Source organism: Dendrobates tinctorius, unplaced genomic scaffold, assembly GCF_039654945.1.
Source record: "Dendrobates tinctorius isolate UK_male_01 unplaced genomic scaffold, ASM3965494v1 ptg000086l, whole genome shotgun sequence".
NCBI classification, from domain to species: Eukaryota; Metazoa; Chordata; class Amphibia; order Anura; family Dendrobatidae; genus Dendrobates; species Dendrobates tinctorius.
In genome coordinates, this window is record NW_027361754.1 from 45,494,954 (window position 1) to 45,514,897 (window position 19,944).

General features: G+C 43.0%; 1 protein-coding gene across 2 annotated transcripts; it reads left to right on the forward strand.

The window, feature by feature from the left end:
- Positions 1-404: 404 nt before the first annotated feature.
- HES4 (hes family bHLH transcription factor 4) lies at positions 405-6,782 on the forward strand. 2 transcript variants are annotated; one of them, XM_073585343.1, is made up of 4 exons: positions 405-526; positions 5,377-5,472; positions 5,714-5,801; positions 5,950-6,782. In XM_073585343.1, the coding sequence occupies exons 2-4, from the start codon at positions 5,392-5,394 to the stop codon at positions 6,507-6,509; spliced, it is 729 nt and encodes a 242-aa protein (XP_073441444.1). In that variant the 5' UTR covers positions 405-526; positions 5,377-5,391; the 3' UTR covers positions 6,510-6,782. The 2 variants fall into 2 exon arrangements, with proteins under 2 accessions (XP_073441444.1, XP_073441443.1); XM_073585342.1 differs by lacking the exon at positions 405-526 and adding an exon at positions 5,054-5,236.
- Positions 6,783-19,944: the final 13,162 nt, after the last annotated feature.

Genomic DNA, 19,944 nt, shown 5'->3' on the forward strand with positions numbered 1-19,944 from the left:
TCATGGATTGGATACAACCGGGACAAGCGAGAGATACATTTCTAACCCAGTGACTCATCCTATGGTTTAATTCACGTCATTTGCTATAATGTTGCAAATACATGTTCTACAAGTAGCAGCAGAAGGGTGTTTTGAACACAAGTGCACATTTTGAGATAATGTCAGTCAATCTGGCATATTGACATCCATTTAGTAAACTTATACAGCGTGGGAATGTTTCATGTAACATCAGAGGCAGCAACAGTGCCTACAAAAACAAAAAGTTAGAAATCATTTTTGTCTCAAACACTAATAAACACAAACCTCTCCGGTTACCATTCAGGTGAACGATGAGAAAATTTTCAAGTGGAAATATTGACTTTTTGTAATGTTATTGGCTTTTTTCTAAATGTCGTTGTAGTGAAGCACAAGGCGAGGAACGGCCCCGTGTTTACAGTAAACAGCGAGTCAAGCTGCAGTTTTAACATCAATAGAAGGATCCAGTCAGCTCTCAACTCGAAAGTATCCCCGATGTAAAAACATAAATGTGAGCCAAACCCAACACAGCGCAATGCAGGCTGCCTATGCAGAATTCACAATATGGTTTCTGGATGATTAATTCAGCAGCTCCATGCCAAAAGAGCAAAGCAATTGTACATGACCACCCGGGCATTCAGCTCACAGGTTTTATTGGTTGGATATTATGTATGGGAAATTCTGCAAATTCCAAAATTATGCACTGGAATATTTTTTTTTCACTGTGTATTGATTATATATCATTGGCTAAATTTAACTACCTGGGGAAGATTTATCCATACTGTCACAGAATCACTCCATAATGTGAAGTGATGATCGACATTCCTTATGCCAACTCATAACTAGAGTGCTTTACATTATTATTATTATACATTTATATAGCGCCATTTATTCCATGGCGCTTTACAGGGACAAGGGGAAATATAGACAAGTACAATAAACATGTGCAAGACAAGGGACACACAAGTACAGAAAGAGAGAGGACCCTGCTCGCGAGGGCTCACAGTCTACAGGGATGGGTGAGGATACAGTAGGAGAGGGTAGAGCAGGTTGTGCGGTGGTTCAGTAGACTGAGGATCATTGCAGGCTGTAGGCTTGTTGGATCAGGTGGGTCTTCAGGTTCTTGAAGGTTTCTGTTGTTGGTGAGAGTCTGATGTGCTGCGGCAGAGAGTTTCAGAGTATGGGGGAAGCACGGGAGAAGTCTTGTATGCGGTTGTGGGAAGAAGAGATAAGGGGGGAGTAGAGAAGGAGATCTTGAGAGGTTCGAAGGTTGCGTGTGGGTAGGTACCGGGAGAACATGTCACAGATGTATGGAGGAGACAGGTTGTGAAAGGCTTTGTATGTCATGGTTAGGGTTTTGGACTGGAACATCTGGGCAACAGGAAGTCAGTGAAGGGCCTGGCATAGGGGGGAGGCTGGGGAATAGCGGGGAGACAGGTGGATTAGTCGGGCAGCAGAGTGTAGGATGGACTAGAGTGGTGCCAGAGGGCTGGAGGGGAGGCCAGAGAGTAGGAGGTTGCAGTAGTCGAGGCGGGAGATGATAAGGGCGTGCACTATTGTTTTTGTGGTTTCATGGTTGAGGAATGCGTGGATCCGGGAAATATTTTTGAGTTTGAAGCGGCAGGAGGAGGCAATGGTTTGGATATGTGGTTTGAAAGGGCAGAGTCGAGGATCACCCCAAGGCACCGAGCATGCGGGACTGGGGAAAGCGAGCAGCCATTGACATTGATGGATAGGTCTGGTGGAGGGGTAGAGTGAGATGATGGAAAGATGATGAATTCTGTTTTGTCCATGTTTAGTTTGAGAAAGTGAGCAGAAAAGAAGGCTGAAATAGCTTTACATAAGCATTTTTGCGCAAAAAAGTTTAATAACAATTTGCACATTTGGGAGTTGCGCAAGAGGAGCAAACAAATCAATTTTGGAACAAATCAAGCCAGATGTGTAACTGGAAGCAAGGATCACCCAACTACGACTTGCTTACTTTGGAAACCTCATACGAAAAGAGCAATCACTGGAGAAGGACATCATGTCAGAAGAACAGAAGGAACAAGAGGAAGAGGAAGACCAGCAACCGACGGCTTGATACTATCAAGGTAACAGCAGAGAAGACCCTAGCGGCCTATCTAGGCTTACACAAGTTCCATCTTCCTACAGATCGCTGATCCACCAAGACACCATGGCTTGAGAAGATGGAGCTGAAGGCCTTTAATAATAATAATAATAATAATAATAAATTGTGCCACTTTTTTCAAGACACTTTTCCAAACGGTCATGAAAATAGTTAAAAGTAAAAAAAAAAAGGTAAAGAAAAAGTAAAGAAAAAATTAAATTTATTGCATTATTCTGATGCACTTTGCTTACCAATCAGGGGAGATTTACAAAGCAAAATGAGTTGTCTCTTAGTAGAGACTCCCCACAATTGGTACAGATGGGACTAAGATGACCATACAAGAAGAGATGATGTTTATGTCACCGCAACTAAAGTTTCTCATTGGTTCCATTGGTGAGTAAAAGACTACATTTCGCTGTGGAAGCACCATGATCACACACACAATATAATCAGATATTATGCGAGGAGATATAAGTATAGCAATGGTCATGAGGACTATAATTCTGAATATTGCAGTGAATATCCCTTTAATGAGCAGCCAATCAATAGAGTTGCAATTAAAAATTTCATGCAGATTTGCAAAATATGTTTATTTTTTACAGCAAAACACCCACGTTTTTGTCCACATCACCTGGTACTCATACGATCAGGTGCAAATTTTATGGTCAAGTAAACTTGATCAGTGATCATTCAGTGTGCGATCACATTAGAATAGAATTGGCGATTAATAACACAAAATTAATTAATTGATTATATTTGAGTATTTTTTTACTTTGTTATCTAAAAAAAAGAGTATGGCCCTGATTCATCATTGCACCTTTGTCATTTGTTTCTTCTTCTTGTTCAGCAATAGGGGCAGGGTTTTGATTATCCAGATGTTTTTTAACATAATTGATCTTTGGTGACTTATCGAAATGTTGCAAAAGCTTTTTGTGCAATTGTACTCCGTGACCTTATTGGAGAACATATGTTTAGTTTACGTATTCGATTTTTTGTTGTTGTTTTTTGGCAGTTAAAGACACTTTAAAGGATCGCACAACTTTTTACTCTAAGAAGCTGCCAAAAAGTAAAGCACCCACGTGAAGCATCATTGTTGTTGTGCAAAGTTCATTAACCTCGCATGTGCCATTTTTAAGAATAACAAAACGAAAAAAATTAGGCAACCAAAAAAAAAATGGATGAATCAGCTCCCATGTAGAATATTTAAAGGGAATTGTCCGGTGATGTCACTTGTTGAGTTGATCTGTAGGGATTTGATTGCTGGTCTCACACCGATCGACAGATCCGTGCACTGTTATCCTCCATTAGGACTCGTGCACACTACCCTATCAGACAAGATCTACCTGTGGTTTTCACGGATACCACTCGTATCTATGTTATTCTATGGGGCTGTGTACATGTACGATTTTTGACTCTGACCACTGGAGTGCCAGATCAAAATCAGCAATGGACATCCGTGGGTCTGTGGAAAACATCAGATAGCACTCGGATGACATCCAAGTGCGGTCCGATATTCATGAACTGACAGAACGGAGAAGTGGAGAAACTTTTTTTTTCCCCTCTCCATCTTTTGATCCCCCTCTGACCAAACTCTGATCAGCATAATCAGACCGTTTTTCTCAGATGGAAAGAATTTGGTTGTGTGGCCCTACCCTTAGAATAGAGTGGCTCATGCCTGACCGCTGCTTCCATAATAATAATAATAATAATAATCTTTATTTATATAGCGCCAACATATTCTGCAGCGCTTTACAGTTGAACAGTTTCAAACACAACAGTCATAAGTAACAACGTTAACAATACAATAATTAAAGCGAAATAAGACGACCCTGCTCGTGAGAACTTACAATCTACAATGAGGTGGGGGAGATACAAAGCACAGGTTTGTATTTACAATGATGGTCCAGCCATCTTCAGGGGGTGGGGGTTAGATGGAGATAGTGAATAGTGAATTCCATCACTCCCTATGTAGATGTCGAGCGCAGCGCTCGGCTTTTTCTGGCTGCCCCATAAATAATGATCGGGAGGTCTAACATGTTGCACCATTTTGTAATGAGGATAGGTTTCCTGTAGTAAATTAAGAAAAATTCCCCTCAGTCAGATCAGTAGGTATGGATCGCTGATACCTCGTTTTCACTGGACGACCCCTTTAAGTGAATGTAGAAGGTTGAAAAGTAATTTGATAAAGCATCATTCAGTAATCATAGTAAATGAAATACTAATAATAACAAAATAAAATACTAACAATAAAATAAAAATAAAATAATAACAAAATAAAATAATAATAAATTAATAAATAAAATACTAATAATAACAAAATAAAATACTAACAATAAAATAATAAAATAATAAAATAAAATAATAATAAATAAATAAAATAATAAAAAATACTAATAAATTAATAAATAACAATTATAAATAAAATAATAAAATACTAATAATAATAATAAAATAAAAAATATAAGAATTAATAATAAATAAAACAAAATAATAGTAATAATAAAAATAACAATATTTAATGATCTACAATGTTTCTATAAATCATTGCTACATTCTCAAAGAGGTTATGCAGCAGTGGTAAAGTAACAAGTGATACAGGAGGCTGCCTGCACTTGTGTGCAGCCCGATGCCTGGGAGAATGCGAGCTTTGCCAGCCCCCTGTGACCTGTGCTACATCCCAGCCCTGTGCTTTGCTCCATTGCCAGCCCTGATCCCTGGTATGAGCCACACGCGTGACTGGCAGCCTGCGGGCGTGGGGAGGAGGGGGGGTGGAAAGTCCAAGGAGGGGTGCAGAGAGGAGGATGCGCCGCGGCCAATCACAAGGCGGTGTGGGCGAGCCTCGGGCGCTGATTGGCTGACGAGAGTGTGGGAAAGAATGCAGAGAAGGTTTCACACGAATGGGGAGCAGCAGCGCGGGGTATATATAGGGGCGCCGCCGCCGCTGCCGGACACAGACATAAGCGGAGCTGCCTCTCTGCACATCGCCGCTCCACTGGAAGGATCATGCCTGCCGACAGCATGGAGAAACCCACCGCTTCCCCTATTGCAGGGGCACCGGCCAACTCTGCCCAGACCCCCGATAAACCTAAGAGTGCCAGCGAGCACAGAAAGGTAACTACTAGCTGTCCATGCCACCGTGCCCATCATCTGTTCTGCCCATGGATGCCAAGAGCAAAAAGATAAATACCCCCCCCCCCCAGAGCTGCCCACATCGTTACTGATCGGCTCTTTTCTCATTTTTTATCTTCCAGTCATCGAAGCCGATCATGGAAAAGCGCAGGAGAGCTCGGATCAATGAGAGCCTGGGGCAGCTGAAGACCCTCATCCTGGATGCCCTCAAGAAAGATGTAAGTGGCAAGTGCTCCTTGGGGTGGTCTTATATGTATTAGATAGACGCTATATAATTGGATCATCTTTCCTGTGATTTTATACAACTGTTACTATCCTCTGGTTTTGTGATGCAAGGTCTCGATGCCTGGCTATAATATAGCTCTCTGGATCCTGTTATTATCCTCATCATCCTCTGCTGTAATCCTCTGTGCTGCTGCCATTAATGCTAATCCTTCTTTTTTATTTCTTCCGTTGCAGAGCTCCAGACATTCCAAGTTGGAGAAGGCTGACATTCTAGAAATGACAGTCAAACACTTGAGGAACTTGCAAAGAGTCCAAATGACAGGTACCTATCAGACTAGGATAATGAATACTGTTATATGGGGTTAATAAGATATGCTGGGACTTGTGGTTCTTCTATGGAGTGATTGGAGTGACAATGATCATAGAGATGCAATGGACTAATTTTGATGTCTTCTCCCCCTCCTCCATAGCTGCTCTCACTGCTGATCCCTCAGTCCTTGGAAAGTACAGAGCTGGATTCAACGAGTGCATGAATGAAGTCACTCGCTTCCTCTCTACCTGCGAAGGGGTGAACACTGAGGTCAGGACGCGTCTTCTTGGTCATCTCTCCAGCTGCTTGGGTCAAATCGTGGCTATGAACTACCAGCAGCCTCCTCCATCCAGCCAAGCCATGCACGTCCAGCTGCCATCAGCACCTGTAGCCTCCGCTCCGTTGCCCATGCCCTGCAAAATGAGCTCAGCAGAGGCCGTGTCGCCTAAGGTCTTCCAGGGAGGTTTCCAGTTGGTCCCAGCCACTGATGGACAATTTGCATTCCTCATCCCCAACCCAGCTTACGCCTCCAGCCCTGGACCTGTCATCCCTCTTTATGCCAATGGAACGGTCACATCCAGTGGTGGAGCTCAAGCCCCATCTCCAGTTCAAGGACTCACTACCTTCAGCCACAAGATGAGCCACCTGTCACAGTCAGTAAGCCCGCTGGGGGTCAGCACCGGACCTGACACCATGGAGTCCGTCTGGAGACCCTGGTGAACTCATTGATCAGACTGTATTGATTGGTTCCGTTGTATGGGACCTTGCCGTATAGAGACAATCTCATCTATTTATTTCCACGTTATGAGGAACTTCACTTTTTATGATGAACATCTTGTATAAACTACCCATTTTGTAATAAGACTGAGTTGTTTTTTTTAGTTTTGTACAATTGGTACAAATAATGTGTAATGCCAAAGTTCTTGTGGTGTTTTTGTGTCAAAAACTTCCCAAACTTACAGGAGTTTCATGAAATAAACTCTTTAAAATGTATCATGTTGTTTTTGATTTGGTTCCACTTGGAAAGATGGGCTAGATATATATTCGTGGTGGGGGGTCCTCCTTGGTATTCCTACTAGATGGGGTGCCATATGTACATCCTTATCTAATTCCTATATATATATGGTATAGTGTAAATATTCACATTTACCATTTGAGCCATAAGGTGGGAGGAATAAGACTATGCAGGCCATTATTGCCTTCTAATGATGTCCTTGTCCTATATGGGCAGTGCTGGTCTTCCCCTGATGAGACCTGTCATTCAGGAGTTGCACTCATGAGGCTAATTCCCTCCAAAATAGCCAACAAAAGCCATAAGTGTAGAAGATGCTGTTTTGCTCTGGAGCAGGAGGGAGAGTAAAACTCCTTTGTGGTCCCAGATAATTAAAAGGTCTCATCTATTATGCAGCGGCTCCAGAGTGAATACCCTGGGAGCGGAGGGTTAAGGCTCCTGCCACTGCTGTCCCTGCATTACAGAGACTGATGGTGCTGTAAAGGCAATTGCACTGCCTCATAAAAGAGAAAAATTCACCATGGAGGAGATAATTCAGGAAAACACATTTCTGCCACACAGCATTGAGTCATTGGCTGCACTTGAAGCTGTGCCAAGATTGCTGTCTGCTGTGTAGGGGGAGGGGGCTGAGGGCTTCCTGGGGGTCTATTTCCCTCCTCAACCACCTACACTGATTATCTGTATCTATGCCCAGCACAATGTGAGCCTGCCAATCATCCAAGAGGCACAGTACTGAGGAGGAGGAGGGAGCAGCATCATGTGCAGAGAACATGGCATATTGGAGGCATTACGTGTGGCATTCATCCCTCACATGCCCCCACTAGGAATTATCAGCTGGGGGGTAATGGATCAATAGCACTCAGACTACAGGCAATGACAGACCCCACTAACATCAAGGGCAAAATCTATTTATCATATCTATCACTTCTGCCTATTCCTTCTATTATCTATCTATTCTATCATCTATTACTCTATCTTATCTATCCATCATCTATTATCTGCATATCTTTTATCTATTTATCTTTTCTATTTATAACTTCTATCTATTATCTATCTCTTCTATCATTTATCTATCCATCATCTGTTATCTATATCTATCATCCATTATCTATCTATTGATCCATCATCTTTCTATTATCTATCTATTTATCTACCTATTATCTATCTTATCATTTATTATCTATCTATTATTGATCTGTCATCTATCTATTACTCTGCGCCCATTTCTCAATCCATCCATATTTTTTCCATCTTTTCATCAATTTATCATCAACAAATATATGTATTTTTCCATAGTGATATTCATTCATATTTTAGCTTCTATCTATTGTAAGATGTATCATTTATTTTACACTTTAAGATGCATGTGGCTGGTGCTGTGACTATATGGATGGACATCGCCACAACTGGAGGCTGCAGGATGGGATGGCGCATGGTGTTATCTATCCCCTCCTCTAGAGGGAGCCCTGTGGTCTATAGAAAATGAAGCAGGTGATTACAGTCAGAATTGCTCTCATGGCTATTATAGTGCAGTGTACACTATCTGCAGGCGTCTCGTAAAGGAGTTTCCCAGCAAATAAATTTGAATCATTGTACAGTAGAAAGTTCTGCAACTTTCCATTCTTTATGCTTATTACTGATCTTTGCTTTCAGTAAATGGGGCGATTACTGGCTTCGGCTTGTTAGCTCCGAGAACGTTGCCCAGAGGACTGCACACACCCGTCAGCCTTGGGATGTGAACAGCAATGGTCCTTACTCAATTGCAGCAATCAGAGATATTGAAAATTGAGAAAAAAAATGAAATACAAACTATGTTACAAAGTTTTTGAACTTTTTGATATACAAGTAATCTGTTTTATTTATCTCTGGATTTGTTGCGCGAGGGGGAGCATAGGAGTACAATAGTATTATAAATGGTAGGTAGGGGGCGCTGTATAAAATTTGAATTTGAACCCTGAAGCTTTAATATTTTTTGCAAAGTGCTTGCCAAAATAAAGAATTTTGCAATTTACTTGATATTAAAAATCTGTTCTGTTCACAAGAATTCTATAGTTTACAGTTTATTGCCTATATTACAGGCAATAAACTCAGACTAGTGGCTCAACAGTGCAGCTGATCCAAACTTAATCATCAGGAGCATGTCCCAGGAAGCAGAGGAGTGATGTACTTCTCGAGAACAGGCTTTTAGATCAAATTTCTAATTGCAAGCTCCATGTTCTGTCCTCATTTTGTCATTGTTAAAGAAAATTCCTGAGACTTTAATATTGATGTCATCAATATCTGACAGATTGTGGGTCTGACTCCGAAACCACCAGTTATTGAAGTTGCTGTAAATGTAACTGCCTTACAAAATTTAGTGGTAAGCTCTTTCCTATTTACTTGTATGGGTGGAACTTGCAATACCCTTCTCAGCCACTATACAATGTACGGCGCTGTTGCACTTTGTGGCTTCACTTTTTTCAATCTGCTGATCGGTGGGATATGTCATCGATATTAAAAGTCCTTTAATCAGTTTATTTTTTAATCAGTTTAAATAATTTTTAAAAAATCCTCTAGGTCACTTTACAATATATCATAGGACTCTGAGTCCAATCTCTTCCCATCCTCAGTGAAATGCCACCCTGTGTCAGCTAATGAGATCCACACCTGAATATGCAGCTCATTCCCGAAAGGTTAATGGGTTGCATATTTGGGATCTTCCAGTAACTCTACCCCTTGTTACTTCTGTATTGGGCTTTCCCATACAAGTGCGGTGAGATCCGTCTGAAGGAAAGCACAGTCAGCCTTTGAAACGCTATACATCCCATGCTTGTAACTAAAAACCTCCCCAGACATGAGGTTCTGTCCTGTGGGACCAGCAGCTGGTGTCTGCCTAATAAAACACACACTCTCACATAATTCATGGCTGACCTCCTCCACCGCAGACCTATCTACAGCACACACATGCACACACCTCCTCGGACCACTCTGGGATTTTGGAGAAATTTACTAGTGTGCAAGATTTTTTTTTTCTGCAAAAAAAGAAAACAACCAAGGAACACAAAAATCGGCAATTACATAGGTAAATGGTCCTCTATGTTTCATCCAGTAATTGCATCATTTAGGAAAAAACTTACATTTTTGCATTTCCTAAGAGGTTTGTTGCTCACCCCAATAAGTATCATACAAGGGTAGGAGAAACTATGAAGAACCTGACATATCTCCCCCCTTTGCACGCATATTCTAGTCCCACTATACACTGACTGCACCTGGACTCTTACCCAGCACTTCTATAAAAAGCAGCTGATCCGTGCATGACCACAAAGCAACAAGGCGGCTTCCAGAATAGATGTGTAGCATACCCCTGTATACACATATATCATATTCTCACTGCTCCCCCTGACTCACAAACTGTGAAGCAAGCCTGGAAATAGAGCTCTAGTTAATGCTGATGAGTGCAAAAAATGCTTCCTCTATGCTCCAGAGACCCTGGAAAGGCGGTAGGTCCACCGTCTATCAAGTCTCCAGTGAGTAGGGGGATCTATAATGTGTCATGCAGACCCCATCATAGTGTACTATCAAAAAAATCAAGGGAATACTTAAACAACACAATGTAACTCCAAGTTGATCACACTGCCTGTTATTTTGAGGGCAAACCAAAAGGCAACCTGATCTTTAGTCCTTCGAGAAGTACCTTTTGGAAAATAACCTTCCTGTCCTTGATAAGGCTCCTGTGCACCCACCAAACCTCAGAGACAACATCCTTGAAGAAGTCAAGTTTATTAAGGTCCTCTGTCTTCCAGCCAACATCACCCATATTCTGGACCATTTCCAAAAGCTCTACACCAAGCACCTGTTCTGGCTGCCTTGAGGTTACGGAGAGCACCAACCTCATCCTTCGAGAGTTCTGGAAGGATCACTACAATATTGTGTCCTGCCTCAGAATTATCGACATGGACCGACAGAGTGTTACGAGAAGAACCTTAAACTCTACATGGCAGAAGCTGTGGCCTGAGGTTGTGTCTGAAATGGACATCGAAAGATTTGAACCTGAAGTTTTAGCGGTGGAGGAGAATGTATCCCTTGAAAAGTCCATGGGCCTGGAAGTGGATGAAGAAGACAAAGAAGAAGAAGACAAAGAAGAAGAAAATAAAGAAGACGAAGAAGAAGAAAAAATTGTCGAGAATCACAACAAGGAACCCACAAAGAAGAAATTAAAGGAGCTACAACAACAGCAGCATAAGGAGATTATTCAGGAATTAATGCGGAGGAACCAGAGATGGAGGAGGTAATCCATACAAGTGAGATTGAAGAATTGTTGGGAATGTGGGGGAACATTTCAGAGTTTATTGAAAAAAAAAAAAAAACACCCTGAAAAAGTTGCAACAGGTCGTCCGTTGGCACTGTGTAACGACACTTGCCTTACTCATTTTTGAAACATTTTGAAAGGGAGGAACAAACAAACCTCCTTGGACAGGATTTTATTGAAACGCCCTACAAGTGAAAACGAGGAAAGTGTGGCAAAAAAGCAAAAGTCAGTGAAGAAGATTAAGTGAAAAAAATGAAGTAAATAAAAATAATAATTTTATGTATATTTTATTATTTAAGTTTTTTATACTGTGCATTATTTGTTATTAATAAGTTATTTTTTCTTATTTGAAAACACCTAACAAAAAAATTTGGTGTGGTTTTTGGGGGGCTGGAATGGATTTATAGCATTTATATTCATTTTAATGGGGAAATTAACTTGATATATGAGCAAATTGAGTTGAGAGCCCAATCACTGAATGAGTTAAACTCGTAAGTCAAGGTATTACTGTATATTTTTCTCACCCAACTTAGACTATTTAGTGATGATGCATAACACACAAATCAGTTTACAAAAATATTTAAAAACAGGTTGTAATGTAATAAAATAGATAAAAAGCCAATGGGATGTGAATACTTTTGCAAGTCACTGTATATATAAGCTGTGTCTTCGTCGCCAGTGAAATCTTAATATATAGTAAATAAAAACAGTTTTAGCTACCAGCGGCACTCCAGCAGTTGCAACACTACAACTCAAACATGCCCTGACAGCCCGGTATGTTGTGAATAGGGTTATGTTCAAATTGAGGGCTTTTTATAAAAAAAAATTCAGTGTATCCTGTGAGGCAGTGACCGGTGTAATATGTGAGGATCGCTATGTGTCCCCCAGGATGCGCATAGAAGCGTATTGAGGTCGTGGGAGTGCATTGCAGTGACAGGCATAGCTGTGATTGCAATGCAAAATAAAAGCAAGTGTTGGTCTTGAGCAATCTATTTGTCCAAGGCAGATTAAAGAAAACCTGCTCTGGGCTTTTAGTTTTGAAACGGACTACAGGATGGTAGTGGGGCAGTTCATTTCCTTCCCGGCTGGGTTTTCCATGTGGCCTAAGGCCACAAGTTCCTTGTAAAAACCCTGCAGCAGATGGTTGGGTGGGTCAGTTTTGGTTTTGCAAGTGAGCAGTGTAGAAGGCTTTGCTGATCTCTACCTGTGTGAGGCAACACAGGGCCAAGCGACCCCAAAAGGTCTGGAACCCCTCAGCGTACACGGCAGCGCAGTCGCCCAGGGCAACCGGTCTCGGTCACGGACTGCCTTTGTTTCCCAGCTGCAATCTGGAGGATCCTATTTACTTTCTGCTTGTGAGTATGTGGCGCCCTTGAACACTTTGTTGTAAAAGTGTTATTATATCTGTAATATTATTTATAGGTGTGCCATTGTGGGCGGTACCCAAGGAAGAGCGTAAAACAACATGAACCTCTCATGCCTGTATTTCTGTGCAACTGCGTCATGGCCGACACCCAGATGGGTCCAGATCCTAGCTTGGTATGGCGGCAAAGGGAAGAGACACCGCCCCCAGGGGGTGGAGAGAAGCTCTGCGGCGGGAAAGGGAGCAAGGAAGAAGCCACAGTACCAGGAGGCCATCATGGAGAACAGCAGGAGGCCTGTGGAGCACGGTGGAGAGATACCAACATCTCCCAGCTCTGTGGAATCAGGCTCTGGCCCCTCAACTGACCTCAACCTGGCGTCGCTGTTAGGGGAGATTGAAGATCTGTACAGGAGTTTGTGGCACAAACAGGCTCTGCTCACGCAGAAAAGACAGGCTGCCCAGGAGGAGTCCGCCATCTTGGTACCCTCACCACCGCTACCCACAGTCAGTCCCCAAGTACCCTCACCACCAGTACCAACCTGCAATTCCCCAGTACCATCATCACTGGTACCCGCTGCTGCACCAGTCTCCCTGTCATCGGAGTCTGAGGAGGATCATCGTGGCCCTGGAGGAACAAGTATGGTCGCCACCCCTGGGACATGGGATGCTCTGCTAGGCCCCACCGGGTTGCCACTGACCCCAAAATCCGGCCAGGTCGTCATGGCCGTTGCCTGGGACCGGAAAGTCGTGCCCAGGGGGTATCCTGGAACCGGCTCCTGTGCCGCGGTTCCCTTCAGCAGCATGCAGCAGACCGGAATTCCCCAGTGGGGATACACAGGGAACAGATGTAATGGGGTTCCCTCTGTCCATGGAGGAGATCTGCCGCAGGCAGGTTTTACAGTTTGAGAGAGAGGAAAGAGAGTGGCAACAGCAGAAACTGGCCCTGGCGGAACGGGATCTGAGACACAAAAAGTAGGTCCGGGGTGAGCAACTGGATGGGATGGGGCAGTCCTCCATTTTGACAACGATAGGGGGTTCGGTTTTATTCAGGACTCCAAAAAAGCCCTGATCTATTTGTTAACAGGCGGGATGTGGAAGCTCATCTAATCCATGGGCATCCGGAGCGCGACCTGTTTCCGGGGGAGTACGTGTCCTTCACCCGCCATCTTGGAGACGGGATGGTACACGCTTCATGTTCGCAGAATTCCCGCCGAGCTGACAGCCCCACAGAAACACAGGGGGCATCAGTACCAACAAAGGTCCCACCAACAAAGGTCCCACCAACAGTTCCATCTGACCACCAGGGGACAACAGTAACCGCTCCACCAGCTAAACCAGTGGTGGGTAAAGCACCTGAGCAACCCAGAGCAGCAATGTCACCAGCTGCAACCAAACAACAAGCTGCCACACTTCCAACCCAGGCAGTTCTCACTCCAGCGCAACTGAGTGAAGCATTGCAACACACGCTAAGTGAAAATGCTTGCCTTGTGTATCCTAGCTGGAGGAGCACAGAAGTTTTACCTTGGAGGCAACCAAAGCCAGATGCTTCCAGTCCTTAGGAAAAATTGAACAGAACTTTCAGCAAGTCCGATTGTAAATAGTTGACCCAGGAGCGTTTTGGCAAAATGTTCCTTCCAGTTTTAAATAATTAGGCACCATTAAGGAATAGACTATGAGAACGCTGAGTGATCCGGACACTCTATTTGTATATAGTTTAGCACCTGTTTAGGTGCTGCTTCTTGGTTTTACTTGTGCTTTTTAGGACAATAGGAAATCATCATTACATCACAGCAGCAGACCTGAAAAAAAAACTCTTTGGGTGTGGCTGAAAACAGGGTCTAAGGGGAAGACCAGGAATATCCTTGCAGGCCACCCAGGACCACCGTTGGAGGTTTTTTAGCGGGTCCTCCACAAAGCACAAGGACACTTGAAGATACTGGCTGTAACAGTATCTGCCATTACCTCATTTGATCACAGCTTTGTTGTAATTAATAAAAGTGTTATTATATCTGTAAGATTATTTATAGTATATAAAAATATAGAATGTTATATGATATTGTAATAGAAATAATTGGATATGCATAAATAGATAGGATTTTGAAGCACCTTTTTGAAGAAAGCTAGAATATGAAGAGTTGATAAAGTGACAAGGTGTTTACATCAGGTGGCAAACCTTAGTAACAGTTGTTACCCAGAGAAGTTAGGGAAAAGCATAAGTGTTAAAAATATATAGATAGGTGTCAGAACCTAAGGTATTTCAGCAGGGATAGTATGTCCTGACCTGGTAGCGAACTTCTTAGTTCTAACAGTTGCTGCCAGTAGCACTTTAAAATAGTGATAATATATAAGATAGCATTAGTAAATTATAGGTATGTTTTAATATATGTTATGCAACGTTCAAGTGCCTCCCATAAAGGGAAGTTGAGTTTGAGAAATGTTTTACCTGATGACACACGATAACAAAAATTTGCATGTTCCAGTAACATCTTGTTTTCTTACTTGTTTCAGCCCATGGACGTGCTGTGTTTAACGGGGGGTATGTGGCACCCCTCAGGGTCCAGCCACCACAGAGGTACTGCACCTCCTCCTCAGGTGTAGTATCCCACTTCCAAGGTAAAATGGGGTGCAGCTGACAAGACTCCACACCTGCACCCAGCATGGGAACCTTAGAACAGCAAGGCACCCTATATGACCCCAGCTTGGTTCATGAAAGGTGCTGGGAGATGGGTGGAGCCTAGTTTTAGAGAGCGAGAGAACTGATAGGGAGTCAGGATCAGTTCCCCAATGGGGGAAGCAGTGAGAGGACGTGTATGCAGCAGTCTCCTGTGAGCTGGAGCTGCTGGGAAGGAATGGAGCAGAAGGATCAGTTCTCCAGAAAGATAGGAAACGACGGAACATATGGAGGAGAGCTAGGGACTGAGGCTAAAGCAGAGCCCTTCCCTAAGTTTAAGTGCCAAAGGCCGGGCGCCGGCATCCAAGGTTGTGTGGATGCTAATGATCCTACAGCAGAAATGGAAATGGAAATGCTTTATTCCCAACTAAGACTCGACAACACAGTAGCAACATGTGTGAGCCGGGACCTTATTGTAAGCGGTCCCTGAAGTAGGCAACAGCTGCCTGTCATGCGAGTGGAGTTCTAAGTAACAGACAGAAGGAGGAACTTGAGTGTAATTCATAACTGCAAGTACTTCAGATTAGCGCTAGTAAGGAGACGTCCAGTAAAAGCACATACAGTATGGAAGGGAGTGCTGGAAGGGTGTGCGTCATCTGCCTGGGAGTTGATTGAGCCCCTCACGTGAAGGAGGACACGGCACTGAAGCGGGTATCTGCGTTCATCAGAAAACTGTGAGTAAAGCATTGGAATTGCATTCAGCTGTGTCTCTGCCTTCTTCCTGCGACAACCTTTCAGCACTGCTACATCCTTTGCCTGCACACTACACCATCTACCTCAACATCTACTACCACTGCCCTGGGACTACAGCTCTGCCTGTGATGAGCTATTACACCTCTGCTGCATCACACCTTCTGTCCCAGAGGATCTGCACTGCAGCGCTGGTCCCCTACTGACCAGATACCACAGGTGGTGACACAAACTTATCTACACATAAACTTTATTCCTCTTATTCTGCATGGACACCCAGGGCTACGGACCGGGTCACTGCCACCGCAACACATCCCTTTAAGACTCCGGCCTGGTACCAAGTAAGCCCACAGCCCTGGGGGTGCTCCAAGTACGCTGATCATTAAGGGTGGTTTCACATTTGCATTTAGGGCCGCAGCGTCAGCCTGCGCACGGCCGCCGCTAAGCCGACAGGTTGCGTTTGGCGCTGGTCAGCGCAGCGTCAAAAGGACGCATGCGCCGCCAAACGCATACCTGCGCATGGCCTGCGTCCCCAGTGCTAAAGATAGGGGATGCAGGACGCATGCAGCGTCATGCGCCCATAGGCGGAGCTACTGGCGGAGGCATGGCAGGGGGCGGGGCTTAACGGCGGCCATGCGCAGGCCGACGCTGCGGCCCTAAACGCAAATGTGAAACCACCCTGAAAGAGACTTTGTTTTGAACTTTCCTGGGTCACTCCCTGATCTGTCACACTGCACCAACCCCACTGCACTACAATTCTCTACAAAATCCTCCTGAAAAACCGTTTCAAAAAACGCTCAGAAATCTCCTATTCTTTTTTTTTGGGAAATCCATTTTACTGTTCCTGTGAGGTATTTTCCAGCGCTTTTTTTTTCTTGAAGAGATGCATGTGACTTCCTTAAAGCGGATCCTGATGGATTCTTGTTCCACATTTAGGCTTTGCAGTTAAAGGCTGCAAAAAAAGTGTTTGTGGAAAAAAAAGAAGACTTTCAAAACTTTTTCAGGAAGAGAAAAACTTTCCTGAAGTGGTTTCTGCTAGAATAACTTGAGTAAAGAAAAACAAAAAAAACATTGTGTGAACATAACCTTGCGGTTTCATGAGAACTGAAGGGCTGCAGGTTGCTAATTTCGGGTTTATGGGTAGCTGAATACCAGTGTTATGGGTGTATTTTATGATCTATTTTAAAGCGCAAAGTACTAAACAACCCTCATCAATAAATACCGATCCCGTCAATTCACAGGGGACCAATGACAACTTCATGTCAGTAGGGACAGCCCCCAGTCTTAGGGGATTGGACAGACTGGACTTCATCTGATCTCTTCTTAATGTCATCCTCTCATATAAGAGGTGCAAGAGGCATAAGGTGGCCACTTATGCGGATTTCCATTGGATGCACTTCAGACCTGCTCTATTCATAGACTTATGGAAGGTTTCAGACACTTATTGAAGGAAGACAAACAATAACAGCAATGTGTTAAAGACAACACATTAGGGATCTAAAACTTTTTTTTTAAGTTTGAAACCTGTACAACAATCTCAGCAAGGGGGCGCTGTCCAGTGTGGGGCCTTCCTAGAGGTCTGTGTCTTGGTGATGTCTTCAGAAATTGGTCCTTGTCTGTACAAATTCAGTTTCTGCAAGATATTTGAGAGGTTGGGACAATGCAAAACTTGTAACTGAAAAAACAGAGAGAAATCACCAAAATTATGGAGCATTTAAATGGGATTTACTGCTATGGAAGACTTGGATACATTTATAAATTATTATACTCTTCACCAGTTTTCACAATGCATATATTGTTAAATGTACTGATGAGGCTAGTGTACTTACAGTGAAAATCCATGTCTAAATGGCCATGTAAACTTTTCTTAAAAGTATTCATGCCTAATTGTAAAGGGGTTTTCTCATCTTGTTAAATGGGTACAATTGACAAGTGATTATAAAAAAGCTACTTTGGAGTGTACTTATTAATACTATTACTACTACTAACAATTATAATATTACAAATCCTCCTATTTTTTGATAAAGGAGAGATATTTATTGTTATATTTGCTGCTCATTAACTAGGTTACCGATCACTGCTGCAGTCTATCGGCAGAGACCAGTCTCCTAGGTAAGCAGCGCAACACTTACAAGCTCTTTGCTATACATCTTGCATGCGCTGCTCTGAAGCTTGTCAGATTCAATGCCCCTTATCAAGCTTCCTCCGCGTTCAGTTTGGTCCAGTGGTCTGAACTGTCGATCTTCAGGGGTGCACCAGTCTCCAACAAGCAGTAAGCCAAGAGACAGAGGATTGGTGCGCTCCTAAACTATGAATGTGAGACCTCCCCTTTAAAATGAACATTTTATGCTCCTCAAGGCTCACAGAGCCATTTTGACATGTATTTTAATGGTAAGTCAACCAGCCTCATCAGGTCTAATAGATCTTTTTTTATGCTGTAACTAAGGCACTTATATCTAATAAGCAGTGATTACGGCAGCCTGTATTCCACCAATGCCATACTCACTTATTATCAGGATGCGTCTTCTTTTGCATTAGCGCCATTATATTAGGGAACAGCTGCTTTGTAAGGTGACTTTCATCCCATTCCCTGCTTGCTGGTGCCATTTGATTTATGCCGTTCTGCGCCAGTGATACATCTCGTACACGGCAGTGTTCACTACTCTATGGTGGGATAGCCGAGGCGCCATATAGTTTTTCATCCTCCTGGAGACAAAACTATAAAGCAGGGCAAGCATCTTCCATAATAGAAGAGAGCTGTAGAATTTAGGGACCCCCACTTGTCAGTGAAGAGGTCCTAATGTGCGTGCCTGGTGTTACAGTGCTGTGCAGATTAATTGGGACAATCGTAAGTTGGTTACCAGTCAGTGATTCAAACCAGTTTTAACTGCTTTGAACAGGCACTCACACCTGTTCAAAGCAGTTAAAACTGGTTTGAATCACTGACTGGTAACCAACTTACGATTTTACTTAAAAAAATGTTTTGTCCCTATTAATTTGCACAGCACTGTATATGGAGCAGACTATGAGGGGCTTTTTTGAGATCAGACTGATGGCCACTTCACATACTAGTGAGTTTTTCACACCTCTTAATGTGAACTCCCGCTGTTTGCTTGTTTCTCAGTTTCCGTCCGAAATCCACAATTCAAAGCTGAGTTTCACGCCTTTTTCTACAAAGAACAGACCCAAGTGCAACATTGGCACCCAGCTGCCTCTCCGTAAAAAAAACAAAAAAAACAAAACACACCCTGATTGATAACTGGATGTAGACAGACAAGAAAGCCACCAAAATGTCACTAATGAGGCTTCTACGCGGTATTCTGCGCCCTGCACTTCTGTTACTTCAGGAATGATTAGGGTTCAGACAAATCATCTTAATAGGTTGGAATGGTGATGCCTGCATTGCTTACATGAGAAAAGACTGGCGATGGCACTTCTTCCATGTTTAATATCGGAATACAATACATACCCGAGAGCACGTAAGGCTGCGATCAGAATTACAAGAGCAAAATTATCAGCCCAGGATGCATATTTATTGGAAAAATTTGTTGTAGATTTTGCTGCAGATTTTTGTAAAAGAAATCCATGGTGAAATCCGCAGCATTGGATGGACCTATTGTGGATTTTGAATTTGCTCTGCCGGTCAATGTTTTCACAGATTGGATAAAATTAGCTACTGTAATATCTCATCCACTTTGCTGGTAGCTTTTGTCTCCCAACCTCAGTTTGTTTGGTTTTTACAGTGAAGCTTTAACTTTAGAAATCAATCATAGAAAGCTTTATGGAGATTACCAGATCCTAAAGACTCCCATACACATTAAATAAAAGTCAACCAAAACCTGGATCTGCCATCCAAGTTGTATGTCTCATGACGAATGATGTAAAGGAAAAGACAATTCACAACTTTGGGATGCGCTAACCATAATGATGATCCTTGATCCAATATATAAAGAAGCATTTTTTATTCCACAATGTCTTTCCACGCTGGACTGGGGTCTATCTAAAGTGTAAAAAACTATACAGTCAGCACAGTCGGCACCAGCCAGTGATGTTGATGCACCGCCTGTGCCAGGGTGCTGACATCTTGTAGGTCGTAGGTTTATAGCAGCCTGCGGTTCACAGGATGGAGAG

Coding starts and splice junctions, on each gene's coding strand:
- HES4 (XM_073585342.1), top strand. CDS start 5,129: ATGCCTGCCGACAGCATGGAGAAACCCACCGCTTCCCCTATTGCAGGG. Junction 5,237..5,376: donor GTGCCAGCGAGCACAGAAAG/GTAACTACTAGC, acceptor TTTATCTTCCAG/TCATCGAAGCCGATCATGGA. Junction 5,473..5,713: donor TGGATGCCCTCAAGAAAGAT/GTAAGTGGCAAG, acceptor CTTCCGTTGCAG/AGCTCCAGACATTCCAAGTT.